Below are 10,726 nucleotides of genomic sequence, written 5' to 3' on the forward strand. Positions count from 1 at the left end.
TCCCTAATCTTCAGCTTCTGCTTTAACAAAATATAGTGAGCCATTTCAACATAATTATTTCTTTTTAAATAGCTGTGTTTTCAACCCAGTTCAAATTTCCAACCACAGATGACAATTAACAAATACTAGGGGATGCTCTGTAAGTTTCAGTACACCATCAGATCATATATTTTATGAGAAAGTAAGGAAGTGATTATCATACCTCTGCCATCATTCTTCTACAATTATCTCCAAATTTCTCCAATGGTTGTGATTTTCTCACAGTGTATTTGCAGATGATGTTGGATGGCAGCTTGTAGCAGCCAATTATTTTTTAAAAAAAGACATCAACTCTCTCATCATCTCACCTAATGATCCCACATTTTCCTTCATGCTGCAGACATTGTTAAGAGCCCAAATTTTGCTCATTGCACTGTAATTGCTTCTCCCAAAATTTTTGTTGTTGGGACAAGGAAAAACCACAAGAGGTTCTAGTCCTTTAAATTTGGCTTCAGGCCACAAAATGTATTCAGCTCCTGTGTGACTACAAGCATTAGTCTTGTAGATTCACCACTGACCAGGGAATTAATCTTATTAGCCACCATTAGGCATGGCGGCCTAGATGTGATGTTCTAGCATCAAAATAAATAAAGGTGTGAGTTTGATCCTAGGTAGAGACATATATATATTTTTCTAGTAGCATAGGGAAAATATCTGCTATGAGCTCTGTAGAGACAGAAGGAAGGGCATCCAGCCAGTAAATTCCCAACTCTACCCAATGCAAGGGATTACAGGATTCTTAAAACAAAATGACCAGGGCAAAATAAATAATATCAATAGTAATAGGCACTTTGGTTGTAATCCGAAAACATCTGAAGTTTCACGTGAACAACATCAGCATTGACAAATTCACCACTAGTCAATTGCATAAGACAGCATTATTTAGAACAGCTTACACTCTATAAATACCAGTAAAAATTATTCCAGGTCTCTGGAAAGAATTTGATGTGTGAAAAAAAAATCTGCCAAATTGACTCTGAACACTTAACCTGTGTGATGAACCATAACTAAAATAAACCATATGTCTTAAAATGAAAACTACATGATTCCTGTAAAGAGCAAATGTATCATTTATTTTTTATTTTTGTCAACCTTTTGTCAAAACCACATGGTACTAATTTCTTTTTATGAGTTGTTTCTTGAGGTTAAGGTCAGGGCAAAAAACCATGATGTAGCACTTTGGCAGGAATATGCATCCCAGTAATGTAGCACTGGAAGCCAAAATGGAGAAGACCTCCACAGCTACCATGGCTTTTCCTTTTGTGCTCAGATAGGCTGGAAAGAAGGAGATCCACACACTGCAAAAGGCCAACATGCTGAAGGTGATGAACTTGGCTTCATTAAAGCTGTCAGGTAATTTACGGGCAAGGAAAGCCACAATAAAGCTGGCAATGGCCAAGATACCTATGTCACCCAAGACACAGTAGAAGAAGAAAGCTGAGCCCTCATTGCACTGTAAAATCATTTCTTGGAGCTCTGAGTGCATGTCCATCTCAGGGAATGGGGGATGGATGGATGTTGACAACCAAATTATACATATACAGACTTGGAAAACAAAGCAGGAAAGGACAATAGAAAAAGCCAATCTTTTCCCCACCCATCTCCTCATCTGAGATCCTGGTTTAGTGGCCACGAAAGCCACAACCACAGTGATGGTTTTGGCCAGTACACTAGAAATGGCCACTGAGAAGGTGATGCTAAAAGTTGGTTGTCGGAGAAGGCAGGTCACTTTGCCAGGTTGACTGAGGAACAACAAAGTGGAGAGAAAACAGAGCAGAAGAGAGACAAGCCGAGTGTAGCTGAGGGACTGGTTGTTGGCTTTGACAATGGGAGTATCCCTCTGCTTAACAAATGTTCCAAGTACCCAAGATGTCACAAAAAAGAAACAAAGAGCAATCGAGGCCAAACCAATTCCTAAAGTATCTTCAAAAGTTAGAAAGACCAGCAATTTATGGAGACATTCTTTCTTTTCTTTATTTGGATAATAGTCTTGAGAACATTCAAAACAATGATCCATATCTGGAAGAAAAGTGAAGAAGTTGTCATCTATGCTATCCATGCTTTTGAAAATCATAGTGGATCACCTTTATGATTCATTTTGACTTTTCTCCATTAAGCACTAGTATGATTATTTGTCTGAGAAAATTCAGTTTTTCCTCTGCTGTATGATTTAGAATTCGCAAGTAAAGTGAAAAGGGCAATTATACTTTGAAATTATTAAAGACCATGTTTGTTTTATTAATTTTTCCAAAGGATAGAGAAAATTGTTATGGTGATAAGAGGAGAAGTACTAACTCTGAAGTATAAATTTAAATAATCTATTTAACCTCTTCTAGACTTTATGTTCTAAAATGTGAGGAAGCTAAAGAAACACTAGTCTTTTTATGTGAAAATTAAAGGTTGGGTCGTACCAACAAAATGAATCACCTACATTTACTACCAAACCAAGGTATTAGTCTGAACTCTGATCTAATCGTTAGTGTGCTTTGTGTTCCATAGGGAAAGTATTAATTGTTCTACAAACACACATGCTATATCCCTTTGAGATTGGAATATCTAACCCATTCACAAATCATTATTTGTTTGCTGAAGCTCCTTTCCTTTCTCTTACTTTCAGGTTTTTGTGGAAGAAAAGGTCTAGAAAATGGCAGATCAATAGGAAAAATGTCTTAGTTCCCTCATGGTTAAATGGACCTCAGCTGATGAAATGGTTGTTGTGGAATTTTACATTATCATTTGTAAAAAAAAAAATGCTGTCATTGTTTATTTAAATTTGAAGTGGAGGTTGTCTTTGAAGAGTGGAGAGTAGTAGTCCTTTAATCATGTTTTAATATGGGCCAGAACAAGGAGGAAGAGGACGAAGAGGAGGAGGATATGGAGGAGGAGGAGGAGGAGTTGGAACTTTTCAATTAAATCAATGCCCATAGCCTCAAATGATATGTTCATGTGAGATTTTCTGCTAATTATAATCCTCCTCAAAGAATATATAATTCCTCAAAGAAAGTTTTGACAATATATTTTTTTCTTTACTGTATTGTACTGTACCGTCGGCATCTTTCAACTGTTGGATTGATCCTCTCTCCTTTTCTTTCTTTAATTTATAGGTTAGCCACCTTTTCAGCTTGTTCTTGTGTTCAAAGTAATTTTGTTTCATCTTTCTCATATTTGTATCCATTCTTCCTATATCAGCATATTCAGTTTATGTTTAATCATAACTCTTTCTTCATTTATTACTTTATTATGTGGTTCTTTTTGTAGTATTTTTTCTAATTCCATGAGTGTTTTTTGCAACCTGGTTTGTTTTTCTTTTTTTTATTTACATCTTTGTGCAGTGTATGAAATTGCTAAACCTCTTATGTATACCTTTGTGGAGTCCCATAGGTTCTGAACTGATGTTTGTTGTTTTTTAATTTTCTCTTAGGAAGTTCTCTAATTCCCTTTCCATCATCCTAACACATCCTTTTTCATTTAGAATTTCCTGATTTAACATCCATCTTCTCTTTTTCAACCCTTTCCAACTTATTTTAATAGGGTCTGCCCATGTATTTATGTCAATTTCTACTTCCTCTATATTTTGCTCTATTTCCACATTCATCCATATCGTATCCAATCAGGATCATCATTTATGTGGTATCGAATAGTAAGTATGTTGTTTTTTTGTCTGGGTTCATTTCCCTCCTTATGTCTCTTAGTCCCAATTCATTTATCATTTGATATAATATTTTCAGTACTGTTTTCCTTTTTTTTCTTGTTTATGCTGTTACTAACATAATCTTTTTGGGAGGTTCACTATTGCATTGAAATCGCCTACCAGACATATGTTTTCATACTCCAATTCTAATAATTTCCTATATAATATATTATAAAATCCTTCCTGTTTCTCCTTCAGTGCATATATGACTGTTAATAATACTTTCTTATAGTTTACAAATATTTCCAGCATTAGAATTCTACCCTCCTCATCTGCATAGACCTGTTTAAATTGTGGCTGCTTTCTAACATATACCACTATGCTCCCCCCCTGGTTTTTTTGTTGAGCCAGACATTCATATAATTCCCCCAGTTTTGTTGATTCCAATAATTTGCTATGGTGTGCTTGTATATGCATTTCCTGAAGGCATATAATATCTATATTTTGTTTCTGTAATTTAATTAACATTTTTGCCTTTTTATTGGTGAGTTTTAAGCCAGTGGTGGCTAACCTTTCCCCTGTGTCAAAAATTGTGCATGTGCTTGCATGCTTGTGCTTGCATGTCAGCACCCAGAAGGCAATGTGCATCCCCCCATTCCCCCTACACATGTGCACGCAATCCCAACCCCCACTCCACCACCCCCTTACATGTGCCTCACCTCACAGCTGATTTTCTTCAGGTTTGAGGCCTTTTTTGGCCTCTGAAAGGTTTGAAAAAGGCTTCTTCAGGCTTCTACAAACTTTGTAGGCCAAAATCTAGTTCCGTTTTGTCACTTTCGATTTTTTCATAAAAAGAGGAAATGATGAAACAGGGCTAGATTTTGGCCTACAAAGCTTGTAAAAGCCTGAAGAAGCCTTTCTCAAGCCTTTGGCAGGCCAAAAAAGGCCTCAAACCAGCCAAAAAACAGCTGTGAGGCACACACATGTGCAGTGAGAAAAGTTTGCCTGCAGCTCACATGCTGGCACAAATGGCTCTGTGTGCCACTTGTGGCATGTGTGTCATAGGTTCACCATCATTGGTTTAAGCCATTGACATTAATGGAGATTAATTTAATTCCTTCTTCCATCCTACTTTGTGTGTATGTCTCTTTGCTCTTGTTTCTCTTTATTGCCTTGTTCTTACACCCTATCTTTTTGATCTTTCAGTTTCTTCTTGTTCCCTTTCCTCTTGCTTTACTTCTCTTCCCTCCAAATGTTGTTCTTCCTGGCTCCTACTTTCAACTTCTTCTTTATAGCTTGAACTTCTTCTGATATTACATAGAGATTGAAAACTTCCCTTTCCTTGATGCAGGATTCATCTTCTTACAGCTCAGGATACCCTCAATTGAGCATTGTCTTGCTGGTGATGCTGTTGTCGGTGTTGAGTTGGACACCGTTTTCTTCCCAATTTTGGTAACAGTTGTGATAGTACATATCTTAAGACTTCCAAATTTCCCAAAGTTTCTGAAAAGATCTTTCAATATTATTATCAATTTTATCAGCTGACCTCCAGAAAATATCAAACTATGCCAGTTTTTTCAATCTAACTATCATAAACTAATCACTATAGTTCAGGTATGTATTAGTTATTAAGTATCTAAAAAATTTTTTAAAGTATTTGAGGAATATAAAAATATTATCCAAGTCAATCTTACTACTATGCCTTTCTGTATATTATATCTCCCTTTGTCTTTGTTTAGCTGTATAATTCTATCATAAATTTAAGGAAGACCATAAATTTAAGGTACTTACATATAACTTTCCTTATATAAATATAAAAAGTATAAATATAAATGTATTTGTATAAATATAAATATAACTGTAATTTATAACAAATTATCAATTGAATAATAAGGAAAAATAGACAATGTATTTCTATTAACTATCTTATTTGACTATTAAGATTGTAATTAATAATTTAACATATATAATAAATAGGGTAGAATAAATAAAGAATTTATTTATATAAATAAATGTGTGTTTGTGTGTGTATGTCTGTATGCATGTATATGTATTCACTTCAATGGCACCAAAACCCTAGCCACAATGGAAAACCCCAGCTACAGAATTATCAGAAGTGCCATAAAGATTGAAAAATGACCTTACAGCATGAATAAAATAAATCACTCCACCAGACTGTCAATTATCTGGAAGCCTGCACTTACAAACAAACAAAATCTCTACACCACAAACCAAGCAAGCACCTGGGCACAAACAGGCACCCCCTGATACCTCCAGCTCAAACACACCCCAACCAGCCACCCAGATGAAACCTAGCTTCTTAATAAACGACATTCACCTGAAGCCAAGCCACACTAAAAGCCCCCAATACACGAAACACAATGTTGCCAGCTAATCAAAACAAAAAATGCTACAAAACAGATATTAAAAACACCAATCAAGCAGAAAGCCAACTCCAAGACCAATAAACACAGAGCAAGACTCCCAACCAATCAGGATGAAGAAAAAACCATTCTGGCACAGCAGTAGGCTAGCCCCAAATTTAAAACAGAAATGGCTGTGAAAGTCTGTCTCACAGACGAACACTATACAGAAGCCTGATGATGGCAGATGAGATTCTTCCGAAACGTTGCTACAACTTTAAAAGCACAACTATAATGACGTGGGAAAATACCCGAACAAAGCTGAATACCATTCATGTACCTGCGAAAACTTAAGAACACATACACACACACACATAAGTTTAAGTGTAAATAATTATCCTATATAAATTGTATGTCTAATAGATAAATCAATTCATTGAGTATAAATATAGAAAACAGAATATATGGTATAAAATAGATACTGGTACAGATATTTATATATACTTTTTAAATATTTAAGTACTTAATTAATCTGCAGATATTAGTCAATTCCCACTTCTTCTTCCTACTCCTTGTCCAACTGGCTGTCATGGCTTCGGACCCACCGTAGATCCTTGCATGTATTTCCTGCATGCTGGTTTCAAGGGATTTCCTCTCATCGTAGCAAAAGGTTGCCTTTCTCCTCACTACCCTTAAGGCTCCCCATCTATTTTGTGCTTCTCTCCAGGATCCACAATGCCCCAAATAGCTCCCAAGCATGAAAAATCAGGCACAGAAGAATGGAGTTCACTCTCCTTGCTCCGCACCACCATGACGTCACCACCAGAATATCCACTACTGAACATTAATCCACAGTACAGAAATGTATACCAATTTGTGAAACAATTATATGTATGCGAAAGTAATGCATTACAATTGGCTTAAATCTATTTAATAAAACTTAATGGAATGTCTAACTTACCATTTTGATTTGAAATCTTCCCTTCTGGACATGGAACACAGTTGTAGCAACAGAATAGTTTTCCTTCCATCCCTTTTTTCCAATATCCAGGGGAGCAATGCTCATTACATAGAGAAATTGGAAGTACCTAGTCAGAAATACAAAAGGTTTTGCAAAGAGATATTTTTAAAAAGAGTTTCTAATTCTTCTTCAATATGGCAGGAAGCTATATTTGACTTCTCAATAGGCTACTGAATTTTATCAAACTTTATATAAATTATGTAGAATTAACCTCTTTTCAATTGATAATTGCAACCCAAATATGAAATGTTTTCTCATTGATAGTTTTGTAAATGCCTAAATATGGAGAGTATTTTTTCCAGAATATGCCTTTCTTCTTTCAAAAACAAAAATTAGATTTATAAATTATATAGATTCATACAGAGACAATGTTTAATATGGCTTTACAGGCAAAGACATATTCATGATATCATAATAAATCACTATATAGTCCATTCAATGTGTCCATACCTGGTTAAAAGCAGAATGCCAGATAATCATATCTTCATCAATGAATAATTCATTTCCTTTTGGAGCCTGTAGATCCATCTCTCCAACTCTAACTCTTTGAAAGGATCTGTTTGGAAAAGTAATCATGTTGGTGATGTCAAATCCCCCTGTTGTTTCCCCTTTCTCATTCAGGAACACTCTCTCCCCAGCTGAATTGTTAAAAGAAATGCCTTGAAGAAATGGATGGAGCTACTTCAAGGGAAAAAAAAAAGAGAGTGTATATAGAACAATATAATAAGAGACGAGACAGTCATATTCAAGTTTCATTCACTCATTCTTCCCATTCCTACGGTAATGCTCAAATAGCTACCTTGAGAAACTCAATAGTCTATATTATACAGAACTGTATAGATTTTCTTTATTAATGATTTTAAGGAAAGATAGGAAAAAATGTCTATCAATAAAAACAAATTGAAAATACTTTATTTTGAATATGATTTAGATTTACATTCACTATATAAACAATCAACCAAACCCATAATCATATCCTCCACATATCTTTCTTCATTGCTGCAAAGCTATTTGAAAGCATAGGATATGATAAATTTCCTTTAACCAACTTTTAGAATCTGAGACTCAAGAGGGTCTTCACAGACTTATATGGAGCAAAAGTATTCTGTCCCCCCTCATCTGTCTGTTTGAATGTCTGTCTGTCTGTCTAGATCTATCTATCTATCTATCTATCTATCTATCTATCTATCTATCTATCTATCTAATATGACCCAATCTGAACTGATTTGCAAATAATAAAGGTATAATAACAAAAGTCTTCATAAATTTCAAGTCCCCAGTCTATAAGCCCTGACTTAAGTAAATTGCAAAAAAAAACTATTAAGAAGAGTGAAACATTCATATTTCAGAACAAACAAGCAAAAGAAAGAAAAAAGATTGCTTTCAGAAATATTTTCATTGAATTCTTCTTGGAACGAGGCTGAAGAAATCTAAAAGAGAGGACAATTCTACATACAAATAAAATGGTTATTTATGGAAACAAGGATGATATAAAACCCCTATTGACGAGACTGAAATATGCAAAAGCATTTTATTTTCATCTCCTTTACTCTGTAACACCAAATGACCTCTTAAATTAATAACACTTTTTCTTTCATATCTGTAGCAAACAAGTCATATGATAATGTGGATGACAATGTCTATATATTGAAAGACAATATAGTTGTGGTATGGATGAATCACCTGCCAAGGCTGCAGGGCTTGAAATTCAAACCTTTGGATTTCTCTGTGTGGGGCTCTTGATCTCACTGCCTCGTGCAAAGAATGTGCCACTGCATAAACTGCATTGTAGATAGTGTAGCTTTGACCACTCATCTGCAACTCAAACAGAGGTGCAGGCAGAGTCTCCAAATTCTCTTCTCCACTACAAATGTCATTGATCATTGAGGGTGATTCTTCATTTGAAAATGAACAATCAAACAATTGCTCCCAAATCTCTTGAATAAATCCATCTTTGTGGGTTGAAGGTTTGATGACTTGAAGAAATTCTTTGAAGTCTTGAACTTCTCTTGAGTGCACTGTAAAGGAAAGAGCCCCATGGAACAATAGGAGATCCCAAGCCCTTTGAAGTCCTGTCAATATGAAATCAATTGGAAACATCAGGATCCAAACCTTTCTAAATGATACACTCTCTTTGTTTCCAAAATTATGGAGAAATACAACATTTCTGAGCCACAGAATTGTGAATGAGTCACCATAGACAAGAAAAACATTGGCTTTCTGATCGATCAGTATATTAAAAAGAGTTGAGATTAGATCAAAGAATTCTGATAGTTTTTCAAATAGGGCTTGTGGTGGAATCTTTTGGATGAAGGCTGAACAAATCCCATTTTGGGAAAGCAACAGATGCATTTTCTCTAAGAAATGTTCTCCTTTATTCTTAGCAAAAGTAAAGACTCCAATCCATGTCCATCCAAAATGGAGAAGAAGCTGTATAATTCCAGTGTATTGATGCTCCTCTTTTGGAACCATGCAATAAAGTGAAGATAACTTAGTAGCCTGCAACTCTTCTTGGGAAAAAGAGCCATAGGTCAACTGAAGAAAAAACAAAGAGAAACAAACTTATTATTCATGATAATGAAGGGAAAAATATGGAAACTGAATTATCTCCAATGTTCACTACAAAAGAAGACCAATTTATCTCTTACTGCTCTGCCCAAATTACCTGTGGAATCTTGAAGAGATTTATACTTTCTGCCATATAGGAAGATGTAGAGGCATCTAATCCTCCAATAATGGCCATGAGATTCTTTTGGTTATCGCATTTGTAGTTTGGAAAAAATCCCTTAGATCTGAAAAGCAGGTCCAGAGTGGTGCGGTAGGTCATCCTTGGATTGTAGTAACTGTCATGGATGTGGAACCCAAGGGTGATGTTAGGTAAGATCTGGGAGTCTTCATTGATCTTCTTCACAGCGAAGGCCAAGGCAAGGACATGTTGATACAATTTGGTGACTGCACTGCCAATAAGTTTTTTAAAAAATCCTATTGATTAATACTTTTAAACATTGTTAAAATTTGGCATCATTTCTAAATGTTATTCTAAATGAATAACAAACCTTTCTGTTTCTGATGGAAGTAGGATTTTGAGAATTGCAAATAATAAAATACTAGAGTAATTTGGTAGAATGTTTCCATGTATTTCTATGCTTTACAATAAAAAAGTGGATGGATTACACCTCAAGGTTCTGAAGGAACTGGCAGACAAGATCTCAGAATCACTGAACTATATCTTTGAAAGATCCTGGAGCACCGAGGAACTGCCAGAGGACTGGAAAAGAGCTCATGCAGTTCCCATCTTCAAAAAGGGGAAAAAAATAGATCCAGGAGACTATAGACCTATCAGCCTAATCTCAATACCAGGGAAGATTCTGGAAAAAAATAATCAAGAACAAATCACTGAAAACCTAGAAGCAACAAAGTAATAATCAAAAGCCAAAATGGTTTTGTTAACAAAGATGTTAGCCTCTAGAAAGAGTGCAGAGAAGAGCAACAAAGATGATTTGGGGACTGGAGGCTAAAACATATGAAGAACGGTTACAGAAACTGGGTATGTCTAGTCTAATGAAAAGAAGGACTGGGGGAGACATGATAACAGTGTTCTAATACCTCAGGAGCTGCCACAAAGAAGAGGGAGTCAAGCATCTATTCTGTTCTGTTCTGTTCTGTTCTATT

General features: G+C 35.5%; 1 protein-coding gene across 1 annotated transcript; it reads right to left on the reverse strand.

Moving 5' to 3' along the window:
- Positions 1-1,153: 1,153 nt before the first annotated feature.
- Positions 1,154-9,989, reverse strand: LOC148124318 (vomeronasal type-2 receptor 26-like). Its single transcript, XM_087916938.1, has 5 exons — positions 9,720-9,989; positions 8,738-9,589; positions 7,505-7,732; positions 6,995-7,121; positions 1,154-2,058 (listed from the first exon to the last, which is right to left on the reverse strand). The coding sequence occupies exons 1-5, from the start codon at positions 9,879-9,881 to the stop codon at positions 1,154-1,156; spliced, it is 2,274 nt and encodes a 757-aa protein (XP_087773064.1). The 5' UTR covers positions 9,882-9,989.
- Between the last annotated feature and the right edge of the window lie 737 nt (positions 9,990-10,726).

Source organism: Pseudonaja textilis, chromosome Z, assembly GCF_049901715.1.
Source record: "Pseudonaja textilis isolate UNSWEBS1 chromosome Z, rPseTex1.2, whole genome shotgun sequence".
NCBI lineage: Eukaryota > Metazoa > Chordata > Lepidosauria > Squamata > Elapidae > Pseudonaja > Pseudonaja textilis.

Coding starts and splice junctions, on each gene's coding strand:
- LOC148124318 (XM_087916938.1), bottom strand. CDS start 9,881: ATGACCTACCGCACCACTCTGGACCTGCTTTTCAGATCTAAGGGATTT. Junction 9,590..9,719: donor ATCTCTTCAAGATTCCACAG/GTAATTTGGGCA, acceptor TTTTTTCTTCAG/TTGACCTATGGCTCTTTTTC. Junction 2,059..6,994: donor GAAGATTTCAAATCAAAATG/GTAAGTTAGACA, acceptor CTTTTCTTCCAG/ATATGGATCATTGTTTTGAA.